General features: G+C 37.5%; 1 protein-coding gene across 6 annotated transcripts in view; it reads left to right on the top strand.

Annotated features, from left to right (window-relative positions):
• Smg7 (SMG7 nonsense mediated mRNA decay factor) overlaps positions 1-19,348 on the top strand; it is a 65,004-nt gene that overhangs the window by 29,713 nt on the left and 15,943 nt on the right. For all 6 annotated transcript variants that reach the window (XM_052200814.1, XM_052200815.1, XM_052200816.1 and 3 more), the window contains 11 exons: positions 2,465-2,496; positions 5,348-5,465; positions 7,154-7,286; positions 9,503-9,674; positions 10,836-10,907; positions 11,786-11,936; positions 12,273-12,408; positions 14,695-14,857; positions 15,535-15,688; positions 17,073-17,143; positions 18,964-19,024. In XM_052200814.1, coding sequence (XP_052056774.1) covers positions 2,465-2,496; positions 5,348-5,465; positions 7,154-7,286; positions 9,503-9,674; positions 10,836-10,907; positions 11,786-11,936; positions 12,273-12,408; positions 14,695-14,857; positions 15,535-15,688; positions 17,073-17,143; positions 18,964-19,024 — 1,263 coding nt within the window. The remainder of the gene's footprint in view (positions 1-2,464; positions 2,497-5,347; positions 5,466-7,153; positions 7,287-9,502; positions 9,675-10,835; positions 10,908-11,785; positions 11,937-12,272; positions 12,409-14,694; positions 14,858-15,534; positions 15,689-17,072; positions 17,144-18,963; positions 19,025-19,348) is intronic.

Below are 19,348 nucleotides of genomic sequence, written 5' to 3'. Positions count from 1 at the left end.
TGCTTGTCAAGACTTTCTAAATGGTGAAAGTTAAGACCTAAAGTAACCAGTGAAGCTGGACTTTATGGAATGATGAAATTTGGTATATAACTAAGCATAGCTACCTAGTTAGTATCATTCATTTGAGTTGGTAGTTCTTTTGTGCAGGATTCTCTTCAAAAGCTTTTTTTTTTTTTTTAAGCAAACTGTAGATATCTTTATAAAGACTACAGGCTAGCAGGATTCATTTTGTATTTTACTGAAGTTAAAATTTAGTCACTGAAATAGTAAGAACACTGGCTTCATTCTTCCTACCCACATGGCAATCTTTAACACCCTCTTCTGGTCTCTGCTAGCTCCAGGCACAAAAGTAATGCACAGCCATATAATATATTCTGTTGTAGGTAGGGTTTCTGGGCTTGGGATAAACACCATGAGCAAAAGCAACGTGGGGAGGAAAGGGTTTATTTCACTTAGACTTTTAGTAGTAATCCATCATAAAGGGAAGTAAGAGCAGGAGCCTGGAGGCAGGAGCTGGAGGCTTGTGTGCTTGCCTGACTTGCTTACAGAACTCAGGACCACTTTCCCAGGAATAGCACCTCCTGCATTGAGCTGGACCCTCCCCACATCAGTAATCAGTCAGATGCCCTACAGGCTTTTCCATGGGCCAATCTGTTGAGGGAATTTTCTCAGTTGAAGCTTCTTCTCAAATGACTCTAGTTTGTGTCAAGTTGACAAAAATTAGTACACAGGCAGAACACATGCACACATGAAAAATATTTTTTAAAGATTTACAGTTGCTATATAAAATATGTAAATAGTGCTTTCTGTAAAAAATGTAATACTTTAATATAGCTTTTTGTCAGTTTAGTTCTTTGAAATGGAATCTCAAGTTGAAAGAATTTTTAACTTTTATGTCAGTTGATACATACCCACACATACAGAGGGTACAGGGTGATGTTGAGTACGCATAGTCATTAATTAATGATCCAGTCTCAGGTGTTTGGCATATTCTTCAACTCATGTATTTATCACTTTGTGGAGATAGCATTAAAAATCTATTTCTCGGGCTGGAGAGATGGCTCAGTGGTTAAGAACACAACCATCTGTAATGGGATCTGATGCCCTCTTCTGGTATGTCTGAAGGCAGCTGCAGTGTACTCGCATACATAAAAAAGAGAGAAGAAGGTTTATGGGACATATGGGGAGGGGAGATCTGGGAAAGGGGAAATCATTTGGACTGTAAACAAAGAATATAGAAAATAAAAATTAAAAAAAAAAACAACCTACTTCTCTAGCTGTTAAGATTAGATGGTCAACATGTATTGTTAGCCATAATCATTCTATGCATTCTCCCTGTGGGAGAGCATGTGCTAAGCATTATGCTAGTTGAAAGGGACTCTAATGGTATGTATTTTTAAAAGCTGTGATACCTGCTGACTAAAGTGACTTTGGGAGCCTATGAATTTCCTTACCCCAGCTGGGTTTCCCAAGGAAGTACCATGCTCAGACTCAGACACAAAGCACGAGTGATTATTGGCCAGTAAAAGTGGAGGTGGTATTAAGTTCAGGTGGATAGTTACTAAGATCAAGCATGCATTGAAAAACATCTTTTGCAGAGTTCAAATGGGGGGGGGTGTGAATGACTAAAGATGTAATGCAGTAAAAAAGTTCAATAAGTATTAGAGGACAGCATTTCTCTGGAATTGGCAAATATTGAAACTTAGGAAGAAGGTTGGCATAGAGGACTTCTGGGGGGAGGGGTGAATTGCCTTCCACAGCTGGGAAGCCATGATAAAACTGCCAGGAGGAAAAACGTGGAAGAGAATGGAGTGTGGGGTTAAGGATAGACCATAAGGTCAATCTAGGACCTCACCAATAACAGACAATTCTTGAATTTCAGAGTGCGAAATTAGGTTTAAAAAAATGTTTGGGAAACTTGAAAATGTTTGAATGCCAAAGAGAAGAAAGGTCCTGTAGCATGGGAACTTTAAAGAATGCCAAAAACAGGAAAGAATAATCAAGTCTTGAGGCAATGCTAGAAGGAGTTGTCCATTGAAATGAGCTTTGATCTCAGAAGGAGAGCGCTGTGTAAATGCAGTACACGCCCAGTCACGGGGATTGTCCTCCGGGGCAGGGCTGTGCAGCTGTAGGTCGCCAGTGGGACAAGGGACAGGAGCAGCAGCTGAAGAAGAGTGACAGTTTGAAATGTTTATGCAAACCAGTAAATTAGAACAAACTAGACTTTAAGGTGTTGAGGGACGGGGCTTGTTATATCTTGTTACTCAGATTTGGAGAACAAGAAACGAACTTTTGGGTTAGTTAACCAGTTTAATCTGTGAAATAATGCTACACTGGATGTCAAAGGAGGACATACATTTCCATACCACATTGCCTCGCTGTAATGCATTGCTCAACTTGATTTAGTGTGGTTATGTTAACTTTGATTCGTTTTTTTTAACTCTTGTTCTTTTTTCTTATGTAGGCAGGCAGAAGTCCTGAAGGCTGAAATGACAGGTATCTATCATCTGTCTTCTTTCTTACCACTTACTTCGTTCTACTAAGTTAAAGGAATAAAATTTCCTTTCTCACTTAAAATGTAGTACCAAACCCTGTGCTGGTGGCCAAGAGCAGTAACTTTGCTTTAAATGTCTCTTGGTCTTATAATTTGGATTCTTCTTCTCCTTCTCCTCCTTCTCCTCCTTCTCCTCCTCCTCCTCCTCCTCCTTCTCCTCCTCTTCCTTCTTCTTCTTCTTCTTTTTCTTTTCCCTTTTTCTTTTCCTTTTCCTTTTCCTTTTCTTTTTCTTTTTCTTTTTCTTTTTCTTTTTCTTTTTTTGGTTTTTTCAAGACAGGGTTTCTCTGTATAACCCTGGCTGTCCTGGAACTCACTCTGTAGACCAAGCTGGGCTCGAACTCAGAAATCCACCTGCCTCTGCCTCCCAGAGTGCTGGGATTACAGGCGTGCACCACCACCGCCTAGCTGGATTCTTAAATAATTTGAAGGAATTTAATTTAATTTAAGGAATTTAATGTAGTATATGCCTCTGTTCAAAGAGTATATACTATATACTACATGAATATTTGAGTTGCTATTAATGTGTATGATTATTTAATTTTTATGAGTCTTTTACTAATAATTTAAGATATAAAATAATTCATATTATGTAACTAAAGATGTAGTATTTGATTACTATTTTCATAGGAAAATGTTCTTTTCCATTTATAGTGACTCAAACCTGAGTAGAAAAAAATGCACTGAAAGTAGGAAAGTATGAAATTCCGTGAGCTACCTTTCTTACATATCTTTTCTGCTCTGAGTAATATCTAAAGCCCTTTGGGAAGAATTTTTGGACTCAGCTGCTGAGATGAACAGATAATTCAAAGCTGGTGATCAGCATTTCTGTCATAGCAGTGTGCTATTCTAACCTGTCAGATATTTGATACAAGATAGTACCTTAATTTGGGAGGAATGTAGTTATATGTTTAACTCATGAAGAATTCAGCTACTATTGATTGATTGATTGATTGATTGATTGATTGATAACCAGAATTCTGGCCAAGATTTATAATTGAAGAGGGCATATCCTATCTACTAGGAGGTTGTGTTTCTTCAGCTTTGACAGTTACAGACTAATGTTTATGAGGAACCTGATTATTACATCATTAAGAACAGACGAAGAAGGCTTGCAGTACATTTACTGTTGACCTTCCCATTAACACGTTTGTGGGCAGCGTCTACATTCTATGCCACTGGTGGAATTATGCTCTTGAATTGCCATTGAAAGTGCTGTCTGTAGAACAACATCAAGCTGCATATACATACCATTTTCTTCTTCCAGAGTATTAAGCACTTGTTTAAATTACTCATTTGAATGACTTGTAGTCCCCTAGAGCCCTGTGTAGTAGCACACTCCCACCTATAATCTTAGCTCTGGAAAGTGAAGGTGGGAGGAACACAAGCTCAAGGCTAGTGTGAGCTCAGAGACTCTGAGTTCCAGCTGGCCTCAGATACACAGTGGGATCCTGTCTCCAAATAAACGAACAAAAAAACCCCAAATCTGACTAGCCAACAAACTTATTAACTCTCAAACATCCAAGGTATTCTCTTGGGTGAATAGGATTATGGTAGTGTATAGGTACTAATAACTAACCTAAAGAGGAGTAGAAATTGTAACATCATATAGCAGCAAACCCCTAGATGAAATTGAATTGCTTAACTGGATATTGGAAACTTATAATTGATAAGCTTATTAAGTAATTCTACTGAGGCAGCTTACTGTCAGCATTTGAACTGATCACCCTGTAGGACTTTGGAAAATGTGGTGCAGAGCCTGACTCCCTAATTTTCCCCTATACACAATTGCCCTTCTGGCATTTTAAGCAGTTTAATCCCAGGCTTCTGCCTTTTTTCACATTAAATGGCTGTAGTGTGCACTAAGTACAAAAGTGTAATGGCCATGTTCCATTTATGAGAATAATTATATAGTTTCAGTAGGGTGCTGTATAGGAATAATCCAGGTATTTACTGGATGGTGACCGGATAGAAAAAAATTGTGAGGATCCCTGTAGGAGTGATTCAAAATAAAAAGGAATCTGGATTTGGATGGAGATAGAATTTCTTTTGGCGGGGGTGGGGGGGTGGGGGGGGTAAATGACTTACTATAAATCCATTATTTCAAACTGAGTGACTTAACTATCAGATATATGACCTGCTGTGACATGAACGAGCAGAAATTCAAATAAAAGCAAAGGATGAATTATTTTTAATGGCCATTCTAATTTCATAATGCTTTTTCATAAAGCTGAAAGATGAGAGCTAGAGAGACTGGGTCAGCATGTAGGAGTTCTTGCTGCATGAGCAAGGGAGCTAGATTCCAGCAAACAGGCAGAGTCATTGTGGGCTTCCTCACTCACAGTGAGAGAGAGAGAGAGAGAGAGAGAGAGAGAGAGAGAGCGCCAGAGCCCACAGTGGACTTCCTCACTCACAGTGAGCTACAGGTTCATTGAGAGAGCCTGCCTCAAAGCAACAGTGGGAGTGGCCAGGGATAGCTGCTGCCTCCCCTCTGCTGTACTCACCCAGTAGTACACCCACACATACTCACACACACCTTCATGCACATGCAAATGGCTTAAAGACATAGCTAAAGACAAAAATGTTTTAAATAAAAATTTAGTCATTAAGCAAAAGGCAGGAGGTGAAGGTCATTTGAAATACAGTAACATAAGCCTGTGCAGCAGTGGATAGAACGTGCTGAGAGTAGTTGTGCTTTGGTGGAAGCAGATTTGGTAGAGAAGATGGAGAAGAGGTTTGGCTGGTGATTAAGTGACTTAACTGTATAGTGATGTTTTTGTTTGTTTTGTTATGCAGATTCTAAGCTGGGTCCAGCTGAGGTCTGGACATCCAGACAAGCTCTGCAGGACTTGTACCAGAAAATGCTAGTTACTGATCTGGAATATGCTTTAGACAAGAAAGTAGAACAGGATCTGTAAGTATTCTCATTTGGGACATTACTATGCAATCAGGAATCTCAAGATTTTTGAAACATTATGGTTAGTTTATTGTTTTTCAGCCTACCCTAGCATAAGGTTTTTCAAAGAAATTCTAATACTTGTGACTTTTTAAAACATTTAACCAGTAATTTTTTTTCAGGTGTAGTCTTTGAAGGTAAGAGAAATAATGCTTAGATCTGAATTTTACCTAAGGCAGCTCTTTGAAACATTCTGGAATAAACAAATCTAAACATATATACAGTATCTCAGATTCTAAGAATTTATCTGTATTGAGTCTTATATTTGAACTTAAAGATAAACTTTTCTTTGATCAATAGGATTTTGCATTTGGTCTTAGTCCAAAGGCCAAGAAACGGTGATCAGTATATCCTGTTTCTTCAGCAGGAAAGTGTATTTGCAGTGTAAGAAACGTTTATGTAATCAAATACATGACAGTTCCCTAGAAAACTAAGGAGAGATTTTGTGTGTTTGGACTGTTCCACTTGTTCTTTCTACCAAGGATGAAATGGCAAGTCACCAGATTTCTCCAGTGAGTAAATGAAGGCCTGTTGTAGAACATCTTGCCTTAGGAAATAAAACAGGGATGCGTAGCTTGATGGATACTTAAACATTGAGGAAGAACATTTCTGTCTAGTAAGACCTAATCGTGCAAGTTGTAGTGAATTTAGGTTTTCCTTTTTTATCCGCTGTGTTTTTATGCCCTATATATTTAGAAAATCTAGTAGTTTACCCAACTAAACAGAACTCATGTCTGTAATACTTGAGTCCATGATGAGAAAGGATCACCAATATTGAGGGAGTATTGACAAATGTCCTAAATTATTTTTAAACCCCCAGGCTCTAGAACCTCAACTTTGATGTTGACATTTGGTACTATATTTCACTAAAATTGAATTTAAGCTGATAATATAATGATTGTTATTTTAGTATAATGTAATTCAGCTTTGTGTTGTTAAAGTAGCCAAAATTGAAATGTGGTTTCTGTTTTATGCTATAAAGAATTAAGCTTTAACCTATAAGATAAACAAAATCGTTAAAGAGGCATGGGAATGGATGCTGTAGCTAATTAGCTTGGGGAGATAGGGACAGGCCTTACTCAGTACACACACAGTATGTCACTTTACCAAGGGTGTAATTTTTGTTGGCCCAGTGTGTTAAAATTAGTAATGGTTCATTCAGATTTTTATACTGGGATTTTTTTATTTTTATTTTTTATTTTATTTTTTTTTTGGGGGGGGTTTCAAGATAGGGTTTCTCTGTGTAGCCCTGGCTGTCCTGGAACTCACTCTGTAGACCAGGCTGGCCTTGAACTCAAGAAATCCGCTCGCCTCTGCCTCCCAAGTGCAGGGACTAAAGGCATGCGCTACTACTGCCCAGCTCTATACTGTGATTCTTAAGTAGGTCTTACTGTAATAGCTCTAAAGATTCATAGTTGCACCACAGTCTGCCTACCAGAGCATCTGATAAGTGTCTGCTAAAGTCAGTTGCATTCTACATGTCTGGTCTTGTTCAAAGAAAAGCATGAAGTTATTTAAATAAATAACTTTAATGCTGACTTACTGTTCAGTATGGTATAACAAACAGTTCTTGCTTGTTCTCAGGAGGACCAGTGTCTATTCAGTGAGTCACTACTATACCAAATAGAATTACATTTTGTTTTCAGCTGGAATCATGCCTTTAAGAATCAGATCACAACACTACAAGGCCAAGCCAAGAATCGAGCAAACCCAAATCGGAGTGAAGTACAGGCAAACCTTTCTCTGTTCCTAGAGGCAGCTAGCGGCTTCTATACTCAGGTGAGTTCTACTTTGTGACTGCATTCTCATAGCTTTAGTGATACTCTGTTCTTTGTACACATCTTTTGTACATAAAACACTTTAACTACCATATGAGACATGTGAAAGTTAATCACAAAATCTCACATAATAGAGGTGTCTGAAATGATTTATAATGTTTTTTTAAAGATACAGACTTAAGTTTGGGAATGTAGTATGAGGTCTTGGGCTTAAACACCAGTATTGCCAGAGAGAGAGGGAAAGATATGACAAGAGCCAAGCCACAGTGAAAGATGGGGGTATGGCATGGGGTTAGTGATCAGACCAAATGTACTCATTATAAGAGTAGTAACTGGGCTGGAGAGATGGCTAAGCGGTTAAGAGCACTGACTGCTCTTCTAGAGGTCCTGAGTTCAATTCTCAGCAACCATATGGTGGTTCACAACCATCTGTAATGAGATCTGATACCCTCTTATGGTGTGTCTCAAGACAGCAATAATGTACTCACATACATAAAATAAATAGATCTTTAAAAAAAAAAAAGAAAGTAGTAACTGTTATGTTAGGTAAGTTGTTAAAAGCTGTAATGGCAAGTGAGTTTTCATAGCATTATCTACACAGTGGAATTTATATGGATCGTGAAATTATTTTAAGCTACCTAAGAAACAGGTATTTTTTATTCTGTTTGAAAAATAAGCTATATTATTTCACATACTTATTTTTTCTCAGTCACATCCTGATGTAATCTACAAGTGAATAAAATGTTCATGATTCCTTGGAACAATTGCTGTTTCGGCCTGGGGAGATTGCTTAGCAGTTGAAAGCACTTGTTGCTCTTGTAGAGGACTGGAGCTCTATATAGCAGCTCTCAAATGTTTGTAATTCCACTTCCAGAGAATCTGATGGCCTCTTCTGACTAACATGGGCTTTTACACACATGGGGAGCGTATGTGTGTGTTTAATATTTTTAATTACTACTTCACCTACCTATAATTAAATGAATTTAATTAATTTAATCAATCTTCCCAAATATATAGCTTGCATCAAGTTGACATAAAACTAGATAGCACAGTAATAGTCCTTATTCTAAGAAAATGGGAGAAGAAAGCATTGTCACATTTCTATGTAGCATAACAGGTAAGTTTGCTTCATAGTCAACTCTTCATTCTTGGTATAGAGTGAGGAACTGAGGAAAAGGGGCAGTAGGTAGTTTTCCCTGGATGGACAGGATCCCAGAACGATCTAGTACTGTAGTACTGACAGACTGACTTGACTGTTGTTTTCCATGCACCTAATAGGAGACAGATATTGGATGAGTCTAGTCATATGTAAAGAACAAGTGAGAAGAAAATGGAAAGAAAAGGGAGACTTTCTTTTCTTTCATATGCTTGGCAAGATAAAGGAGGCCTTTTGAATAAAGGAAACTGAAAAGAATCATTGGAAAAGCACTTAAGAGCTGGTTAACCCAAGATGTGCAAGTTTAAATGCAGGGTGGAGTTCAATAAGATGATGGCAGTATAGGGCTCATTGTGTCTGACTGGTGCTTTAGTTAGCCAGTGGAGAATTGGGGTAGAAGAGTGCTGAATGGAAGTCAGGTGGTAATGGGTAGAAAGAGTAAGTAGGCATTGAGAACCCAGCTGAGGGGAGAGGTGGGCTTCGGAGTCTAACTGAGATGAAAAAGACATTAGATTGTTGGAAAGACGGAGGGGGGTAAAGAAAGAATGTTTCGGTTTTGTGTTCTTTGCTTTTTTATAGGAAACCTTGATACTGTTCAAACAGAGGAAAGAATTGGGGTAGGATGTAACAGACAGGAAACAGAATAGAGTGGAATAGCAGGCCTACCCTGGAGGAGTAGGTAGCTCTGACCAGAGGAAAGAGTCCCTTCACATCTCAGAATGAAGAGTGACGAATTGGTCTAGAACTTGAGAAAATAAATGTCAAGACTTAGTCTTGCATTTTAGAAACATTTCTAACCAGTATTTAATGATTTTTTTAAAAAGAGAAGTAGATACTTTCGTGGCATTCCTTATTTTTATGTGTTTGCTGAATGTTTTTAAAATGCTTTATATGAAAATGCTTTGATAAATGAGAATTAACCCATTAAAGATTACATTTAATCTCCATACAGTTCTTTCTGGTGTCTCAGCAATATGAGATATTTAGACATATAATCTTGTATATAAACTTACTGTTAGAACATTCTAACATTACTAAATTTTACTTATTTTTTTCTTCAGTTATTACAGGAACTGTGCACGGTGTTTAATGTAGATTTGCCCTGCCGTGTGAAGTCTTCCCAGTTGGGAATTATTAGCAATAAACAGACGCACACCAGCGCCATAGTGAAGCCACAGTCTAGCTCCTGTTCCTACATTTGCCAGCACTGCCTCGTCCACCTCGGAGACATCGGTAAGCCTGTGGAAAGGATTAATGACGACACATCATCCTTGGCTTTGGTAATCATAGGAAGAAAAATCAAGGATGCATGTTTGTCTTAGATTGATATATGAAGAAATTATGAAATTCATTTTTTAAAGCTTTTCTCCGTGTTTTGAGATTGGCAGAAGAATTTTGGAAAAAGAAATTCTCAAATTTAAGTTCTCTTCAGATTTCATCCAGGTATAGGCAAATAGAAACACTAAAAACTGTAGCCAAAGGTAAATTATGAAAGTAATATTATATTTTCTAAATTAGAAATTTATTCTCTTTTGGAATAGATAAAGTGTATAAATTACTTCTTTTAAATCTAGTTTGTCTGTTATTTCTTCCTACTGGTGCATAGAAAGCTTATTTTATATGCTTCTTCCTTTCAAAGGTTAAATTTACATTTCCATTATATAGTTTTCTGGGTTATTATATAACTTATTTTTCTGTTCCTTCCTTTAAGGTGACCTAAAAAGGTTATAAAACAAATTAACTATAGGATTATGTTTTGTCCTGAAATAACAAGGAATGAGGAACATTAGTGTGTTTAAATTAGTGGATTTTAGATTTCTTAATGCCATAAATGAGTGACACTTTGAGAGGTCACATCAAAGTTATCAGTGCACTCTGCAAAGAGATGCAGTATGTTCGGGTTGGTTTTGTTTTAAATGTCTTCTTTGCACACACATAATACTGCAGTAGATGCAAGGCATTTTTCAAAAATCACTTTATAAGATATTGAAGAATAATTTTCAGATCATATTGTATAGTGTTTGTTGTTTTGTTTTGTTTTGAAGTGCCATATAACTCACCCCTTCTTGTGGGCCGGCTCCAGGTCACCAGCATAGTCCATAGTGGGAGCTGGTGGCGCGACACTGGAGGACCTGACAGTGGGGCTAGGTAAGCTTGAGACTGGTTCATGCTGAGTGTCCCAGCTAGAGAAGGCCGGTGGGCACTTCACACATAATCCTATAGTTAACTTGTTCTACATTTTCCTGTCTTGAATGGTCTTTTAAGTAATTTTAATGTCTTTATTATCTCTAGAATTTAAAACTCTAGCTGTTTTGGATATACCCTCCTTGTGCTTTTTGTGTATGTTTATGTATATTTATATGATTTTAAACTAAATGTTCTTTTTCTTCTCAGCTCGATACAGAAACCAGACTAGCCAGGCAGAGTCCTACTATCGGCATGCAGCTCAGCTTGTCCCCTCCAATGGTGAGTGGCCTGTTGCTGTACCAGGCCATGTTCCCATGCTTTGTAGCGTACTATAGCAAATAGGTTGCAGTGCAGTTTTAGATTTTTAGTGTATTGTAGCCATAGATGTTAAACTTCAGCAACATTGAATTTCATGTTTTTCTTTTTAACCTTATATTCCATATACTTAAAAGAATTTTCTAGGGGGGTTTTGGGAGGGGGGAATTGGGAAAGGTCTTAACCATTGGCACTGTAAATGAAGAAGATACTCAATTAAAAAAATTTTTTTTTCTTTTTAAGAAAGTTGCTCTGTAAGCTAATATAAATAGAATTAGTCAGTGTGGTCTAAAGTTTTTCTACAGCTCTAGCATTCTTAATTGGCCTATATTCTAGATAATGTAGAGAGATTATGTAGACACGCTATCCATTTCATATTGCCTATATCAGCTGTCAAACCTAAGTAGCAGAGCACAGTGCTTGGGATGAGTCCTTAGCACCTATAAAGTCAAGGAGATTTACTAGCTAGCCCGTTCTGAAACCATGAATGCTTATTGTCGTGATCCTAATTTTATGACTTTTTTTGTTTTGTTTTAAGACCATCTATTTATGTGGCCCAGTATGGCCTTGAACTCTTAATTCTCCTGTCTAAGCCTCCAGAGTGCTAGAATTACAAGTGTGTGCCTCCATAGTCAATATTTAATTGTGTGACTTTTTAACCTGCACATGATAGGATGTGCCATTGCTAATGTGTACAGTTTCACATTATGTCCATCTGTAATTGATATTCATTAGATTTGACTTACATAATACTTTGCATTACTAATTCAAGGATTTAACTGAGCATTTGTATTTTGATAGCAAGATTGGTTCTTGGTAACTTTAGAATCTTTCTTCTTTAGGTCAGCCTTACAATCAGTTGGCTATCTTAGCTTCTTCCAAAGGAGACCACCTGACCACAATTTTCTACTACTGCAGAAGCATTGCTGTGAAATTCCCTTTCCCAGCTGCCTCCACCAATCTACAAAAAGCACTTTCTAAAGCACTGGAAAGGTAGGGCTGACTTTGTCGAGAGAATTTGTGTAACCTGAGCCTTAATCTCTCAAATTTTGTTGTTTAGGAAATTCTGGCAGTGATCTCTATTTATCTTTTATGTGTAAAACTTTAGAAAACATAATTATTTTGTGTACAGTCACCTAATTTTACCCAGCATGTGGTTTATCGTGGCTGAGTGCTGACCCCTCTGAGTTGTAGCTGTGAAGCTAGATTTGAACAGAAAGAACCAAGTCTTGTCTATTGGGTGATCAAGTAACTTGCAAGCCAAATCCAGTTTAGGGGTTTTGCTAATTTTGCTGATTAAGATTGATTCAAGTTTTTCTTTCATTTCAGCCGGGATGAGTTGAAAACCAAGTGGGGTGTTTCTGACTTCATCAAGGCCTTTATTAAATTTCACGGTCATGTATACCTGAGTAAGAGTTTGGAAAAGCTGAGCCCTCTTCGAGAGAAGTTAGAAGAACAGTTTAAGGTTCGAGTTAAAAACAAAAAATGTTGGTCGTCACTTAAGTCGGGAAGCTTAAGATTTGGAGAACATTAACTTACAGTTTTGCTACTTTGTGGTGGTGGTAGTGATGGGGGAGCCGGTGGAACCCGGGGCCTTGCACAAGCTAGATAGTTCCCCCACTGAACCATGCCCAGAGGGCCAGACTCCTAGTTCCTATGTTGCTACTTAATATGATTCATAGTGAAAGTTAAATCTGAACTATATGAAGTTCTTGTGTCTAGCTTCCCTCTGTTATCCTGTGTTATCTGAATCTGTATGGTACCCAGTCATTGTGGAAGCAGCCTTCTCATTTACCCCTGCCAGTTGATAAAATGGGTCAAAGTATAAATATATTAAGAAACAAGACAGCCGGGCAGTGGTGGTGCACGCACACCTTTATTTATATATATATATATATATATTTATATTTGGGTGTAAAAGGAACACTATCATTTGAGTGCCCTCAATTACTTAGCCTAGATAAGATTACTAGAATCTGAATGGTGTTGTTGAATTTAATTTAAAGTATAATCAGTAAAAATAATTAGCTTATTTATATAAAAGCAGAAAATATAAATCTCAGCATACAGTGAAGGTGATTGATATATTCAGTGTGGCAGGAGTACCAGTCAACTCATGTGGAACTATAAGAACTGTCTCTTGTGAATCTTTGTTCTGGTTTTGTTTGGGGGGTTTGGTTATAGGTTTGTTTTTTTTGTTTTTGTTTTTGTTTTTGTTTTGAGAAAGAGAGAGAGAGAGAGAGAGCGAGAGAGAGAGAGAGAGAGAGATTGTGTGTGTGTGTGTGTGAGCGCGCGTGTGCGCGCGCTCGCTTTAGATAAGTCTTTTACTCTGTAAGCTCTTGCTGACCTCAAAACTTGCCCACCTTATTACAATCTGTCTGCATTTGATATATTATCAAGTCTTACCAGAAGACTAATAGACTAATGACCCTGGACTCTGCTGTCCTCTAGACTGCTTCCTGGGGAGAGATGGAGGAGGGCTGGCCACAACTAAAAGTAGCCATCCTAGTGGCTGTCAACTTTTTAGGAACTTAGGTTTGGAAGTTATTCCATGTGGGAGTAATCAAATTCCATCACAGTTGTTAAAGCAGAAGTATGATCACATTGAGACCAGGAACTCTGAGAATATGCATGCTAATATCATACACTGCTTAGCAGGTTACCATGTACACAATCACTATATAAATGAAACTTAGTAAAAATCATATGTGAATTTTCCTATGACAATTTAAGCATGATCATTTAAAGGTGCTTACTAGACATCCTAATGGCAGCTTCAGCATATCATTTGTCCCTGTGTTCCTAAGTATGTGTTTTCTGCATTGTTTATAAAGGTTTCCAAACTTTTGAAAGTAAAAAGTGTAGGACAGCTCTTAAGTCATGCTTCATGTATCAAGGGTTCAAAATAATTCTTGAATCTTTTTGTTTGGAATTTCTTCACTACATCTGCTTTCAATCAATTGTCCTTTTTAAACATTTTATTCAATATATATCTTATAAAACAACTTCTAAATGTCTAAATAGATGTATAACCCAAATATTTTCTTCTCTGGCCATATTAAAAATACGCTGTTTCTGGGGCTGGAGAGATTGCTAAGCTCCTCTTCCAGAAAAATCCAGTTCCATTTCCAGCACCCACATGGGAGCTTACCCGTATCCACAACTCTAGTTCCAGGGAACCAAACACCATCTTTTGGCCTCTTTAAGTACCAAGCATGCTTATGGTACACAGACAACATACTCAGGCAAAATTGCTCTATTTATAAAAAATAAAAGTAGATAAATCTGCCAAGCAGTGGTGGCGCACGCCTGTAATCCCAGCACTCTGGGAGGCAGAGGCAGGCGGATTTCTGAGTTCGAGGCCAGCCTGGTCTACAGAGTGAGTTCCAGGACAGCCAGAACTATACAGAGAAACCCTGTCTCAAAAAACAAACAAACAAACAAACAAACATCAAAAAAAGGATAAATCTTTAATGCATGGACAGTTTCTTAAAGCAAAAATGTTCAAGCAATAGTTTAAACAACTAAGTAGTGTGTGAATTGATCCTTTCTAGTGTAGTTTTGTTTTTGTTTTTGTTTTTTTGTAGATATTTGACCTATATAAAATACTAGAATAAAGAGTGGGGCAGTTTAATCATCCAGGAATGCTATTACAACCCTGTGATTCTGAGTGTAAATGTTTAGTAATTCTTGTGTCTGAGACGGATCCTGCTCTTGATAATATATGCAGTATCTTTGTCTCCCATTACAGAGACTGCTGTTCCAAAAAGCTTTCAACTCTCAACAGTTAGTTCATGTCACTGTCATTAACCTGTTTCAACTTCATCATCTTCGCGACTTTAGCAATGAAACAGAGCAGCACAGTTACAGCCAAGATGAACAGCTGTGTTGGACACAGTTGCTGGCTCTCTTTAGTGAGTATTAAATCATTCAACTTTGAAAGGTACAATCTATATGTATTTTCATATATTTGTATATTTTTGTAAATGTAGCCAAATGTAATGATACATAAAATGAGCCATTTGTTTATTTATTTTTAAAGATGTATTTTATATATGTGAGTACACTGTCAATAGTCTTCAGACACACTAGAAGAGGGCATCAGATCCCATTACAGATGGTTGTGAGCCACTATGTGATTGCTGGGAATTGAACTCAGGACCTCTGGAAAAGCAGCCAGTGTTCTTAACACTGAGCCACCTCTCCAGCTCCTGAGCCCTATATTTCTTAATATTGAATCAGAGAGACTTAAACACCAAACTCTGTTTTTTGTCTGCTTTATACCACTCATCTGCTTAATATAACATTTTAACACAGAAAGTATTTTCTTTTTCTGGTTTTTGATAGTCTTACTGTGTATTCCCAGGCTGACCTTGAACTTCATGGGTCTCATGTTCCACCCTCTCGGATCCGGGAATTATAGCCATGGGCTACCATGCCCAGCAGAAAATATCTATTTAGAAGGATACTAAGATATGTGCATATAATATGAGCATAAGATATGAGCAGGTGGCTCATAGTAGTATTTAAACTGGTACGCTGTTTCAAATGCTTTTTACATTCTGAATCTTTTCTCCATCCCACCCCCAAGTGTCTTTTCTTGGCATCCTGTGCAAATGTCCTCTCCAGAATGATTCTCAGGAGTCCTACAATGCCTATCCCCTGCCTGCAGTCAAGGTCTCCATGGACTGGCTAAGACTCCGACCTAGAGTCTTTCAAGAAGCAGTGGTGGATGAAAGACAGTAGTAAGTGTTGCAAAATTTTAAGGTGGTTGGATGCTTTGTTTGATATTCAGAGACACAGGGAAACTGCCTTCTAAAAGAATATTGAATAGTTGATGACTGTTTTCTGCCCACTCTGTGAATATTGAAATGAAAGCATCTATGCATACTTTTAAATTTTGAATTCTTTGTTAGGCACATGATCTTAGGTAGAAATTTCTGGTTCCTATATCCCCCTGTTCCCAGTTGCCATATCATGAAGAAACAGTCTTCACATTTCAAAATGAACTTGACATTAAAAATCAAGTTTGTCTTTTTAAGCTGAATCTGTGCCACCCTTTTCTGTTTTGGTTAAATAATAAACTTCCATTTTCTATACACAAATTGATTCTGCCTTGTAATGATACTTAATTTTTTTAACCATAAATGACTAAAAATAATTCTTACTTTCCTCAAGACAGTAGAAACAGTTAAGAACCTTTGATTTTAGTTAATGATGACCTTTTCAGTGTACTTTTGATTATAGAACTAATGTTGCAAAAAAGACTGTGCAATGGCAAAGTTCCTCCCCTGCATATCTTAGTAGTTGTTTTAACTCTGAAGTTTCTGCTGTGACCTGGGATGTACACACAAACAAGGGACTCTCTCGTTAATAAATAATGGGACCTCATTAGAATTCTCCTCCTCCCTAAATACAAGTACCTTCATTCTTAACTTTGTGGTAAATGTGATTTAGGAGTGTAGCATAGGACAGTGCCTCCTTTTAATATTAATGTGGGCAGTGCTAGCTGGTACATGGTTTTAGGTACTGCTTTTTTGTATAAAATGTTTGTTTATGTGTACTCTTAAAAGTCAAATTTGTGTGCTTTTTAGTAAATTGTCAGGAACTCTAAACTATGGACTCTTTGTTTTCTGTCAGCTTACAGAGGTTTTGTGTTTGGGGGCAAGACTTGCCTGCTACTTTGTTTCTGCAGTGATCCTTTTGGTGGCACATGTAGTGGACAAGGAAATTGTAGCTATGTGCATTTGGACCCTAAAAAAAGAATCACTGTGATACACTTTGAATAGAGACTTGAATTTTCTGTAGCCGTTCTTTGTCACTAGATGAAGAACATTTCCACTGTTCTGGGAATGTATATATTCATTCAATCTTTGACAAATTATTTTCTACCCATTAAATGAGCATTGGGAAATAGTGTACAGTAGTACAGTAGTGTATGTTTCATAAGTGTTTTTGCCTGTGTAGTTTTAAAAATATCTATTGGGGTTTTATATAGCCTTTGATGACGTCAGAGTAGTGGGACAATGAGTAAAGGATGGAGTCCTTAGAGATGCCATTTTTATAATTTATTAGTATTCCAAGTTTTCTTGAATAAGAGTAAAATCTGAAATTTTCTTTAATTTGCAGCATTTGGCCCTGGCTAATTTCTCTTCTAAATAGTTTCCATCCCCATGAAGATGATCTCTCAAGCACTAATGGTAAGAGGTTCCTAAATTGTGTCTTGTCTCTCTGGTTCTCCATCAATAATGGGAAGTGGAAAGCCAGGGAATTGGGCTTTGGTTAGGCTTGTTTTTCCTTTAAGTTTGGTGTTTCAGAGAGGCTCTGACTCCTGGTATTGGTAAGGTGATTGCATGTAGGTAATTCTCCTGAAGTCCCCTCTGTGATACCCATTAGACTAGACATTCATGACCTTTACATTTTACCCCTTTTCTTCCCCATCTCTTCATCATTATTAGCTGTTTAGGATGTTTGTTTGCTTTTAGGTTTATATGTTTTACATGTATGCATATTTTGTCTGTGTGTACATATCCATTCCATGTATTTGCCTGGTGTTCACAGTGACAGAACAGGGGCTTGGATTCCTTGGACCTGGGATGTACACACCAACAAGAGAATTATAGACAGTGGGGAGTGGGTGCTAGAAACCAAATTCGGGTTCAGCAAGTATTCTTCATTGCGCCGCTCTCTCCCCAGCCCCACCAGTGGTGTTTTGTTTTGTTTTGTTTTGTTTTGTTTTGTTTTGTTTTGTTTTGTTTTAAGGAAATGATATGAACACCAGTCTGTCAGATACCTACACATCACATAGAATTTAGCACATAAGGCATAAAAGACACAAATTGCCAATCATAGTATTATAGTTTATATTGTCCACATGATCTTAGGATATTCTCATGTATACAAACATAGGAGTCATGTACCACTTTAAACATGCTTTTAAATTTAACAATGTAATGTAAACATTTTCACTTGCTGCTAAGCAGTTTTTACTGACTTACAATAATTTACTGAATAATATTTTACTTCATATATGTGTCGTAGTCTATTATCCTGTCTTTGACATTTTCCTTATCAAGGGCCTGAGAAGATAGTAAAATGCTTCACTTCTCAACCGTGAGGACCTAAATTCAGTACCTAGAGTCCATGTAAACAATTTCCTTTATACCTGGAATCCCTATACTGGCAAATCAGAAACAAGAGGATTTCAGGACTCTTTCTTGCCCGCCAATCTATCCAAATTCCAGGCCATTAAGAGACCTTTTCTCAGAGGAGGTGGACTGCATGCCTGAGGATGACTCTTGAGGCTGTCCTGGCATACAAACATACAAGTACACGTGTACACACTTTCATAATACACATTTTCTTCATAAATAGTGCTGTAGTAAGCAGCATAGAGCTTCTTCCATTATTAGTAATTTGCAATAAGTCACTGGGTCTTTATGATTTGGAATGTTTAGGATAATGCCCAATATTATTTCTGATACACTGATACTAGTGTTGTCACTGGATAACTTAAAGCTTTGTCTCATGTAACCTAAACATTGGGCTTACTATATTTGATAATGAAGCTCTGGATTCTGTCTTTGATTGGTTTGTTTTTTCTTCTTTAGATTTTTCATGACAGGGTTTCTTTGTGTAGACCTAGCTGTCCTGAATCTTCTTCTGTAAACTAGGCTGGCCTTGAACTCAGGGATCCACCTGCCTCTGCCTCCTGAGTGGTGGGATTAAAGGTACTGTCACACCTACCTAAAGTTGTAAATTCTTGAGAGAGCAGATGAGGAAGTTCTTTGTGCCCAGCAACACAGTGCCCACTTTAGTATTGAATGCTCAGGATGTTCAGGGGTCAGAGGTGACAGGCACAGTTTCCTTGGATGATTTATCTTTGTAAGGTGTTGACACTGGGAGCAGAAAATTGACATGACACATCCTTCCCATACCTTTGTTTATTCCCTTTTTTCATATCTACAAAATAATATTTTAGTTAAAATGTTTTCAAATTTTGGCATCTTCCTTTCTTTAGCCACACCACTTCCAGAGGAGTTTGAATTACAAGGATTCTTGGCTTTAAGACCTTCTTTCAGGTTAGTAGCTTTGAAGTGTTCCCAGTGTTAAAATTTGTAGGAATCTAGCATACCTGTAGAGGAGCCTTTGATTTGTTCAACTGTGTCATCTTTGCTTTAACATTTATTTATTTATTTATTTGTTTGTTTGTTTATTGGCATGGGGGTTGAGGGAGTGGGATATGGGCATGGTTTGCTTGTGTGGGTAGGTGGTGAGAGCAATGTGAAGTGTTTCAAAGAAATACAGAATGAAGGAATGAAAAATAAAATTGTTCTACCAAGTGATACTTCATAAATTCTACATTTTTTCTTCCCTTAAAATTAAGGGCTGTCTTAAAAGTGAAC

Source organism: Apodemus sylvaticus, chromosome 12, assembly GCF_947179515.1.
Source record: "Apodemus sylvaticus chromosome 12, mApoSyl1.1, whole genome shotgun sequence".
NCBI lineage: Eukaryota > Metazoa > Chordata > Mammalia > Rodentia > Muridae > Apodemus > Apodemus sylvaticus.
Note: the sequence above shows the minus strand (reverse complement) of the source record. Positions and strands in the feature narration are given on the sequence as shown.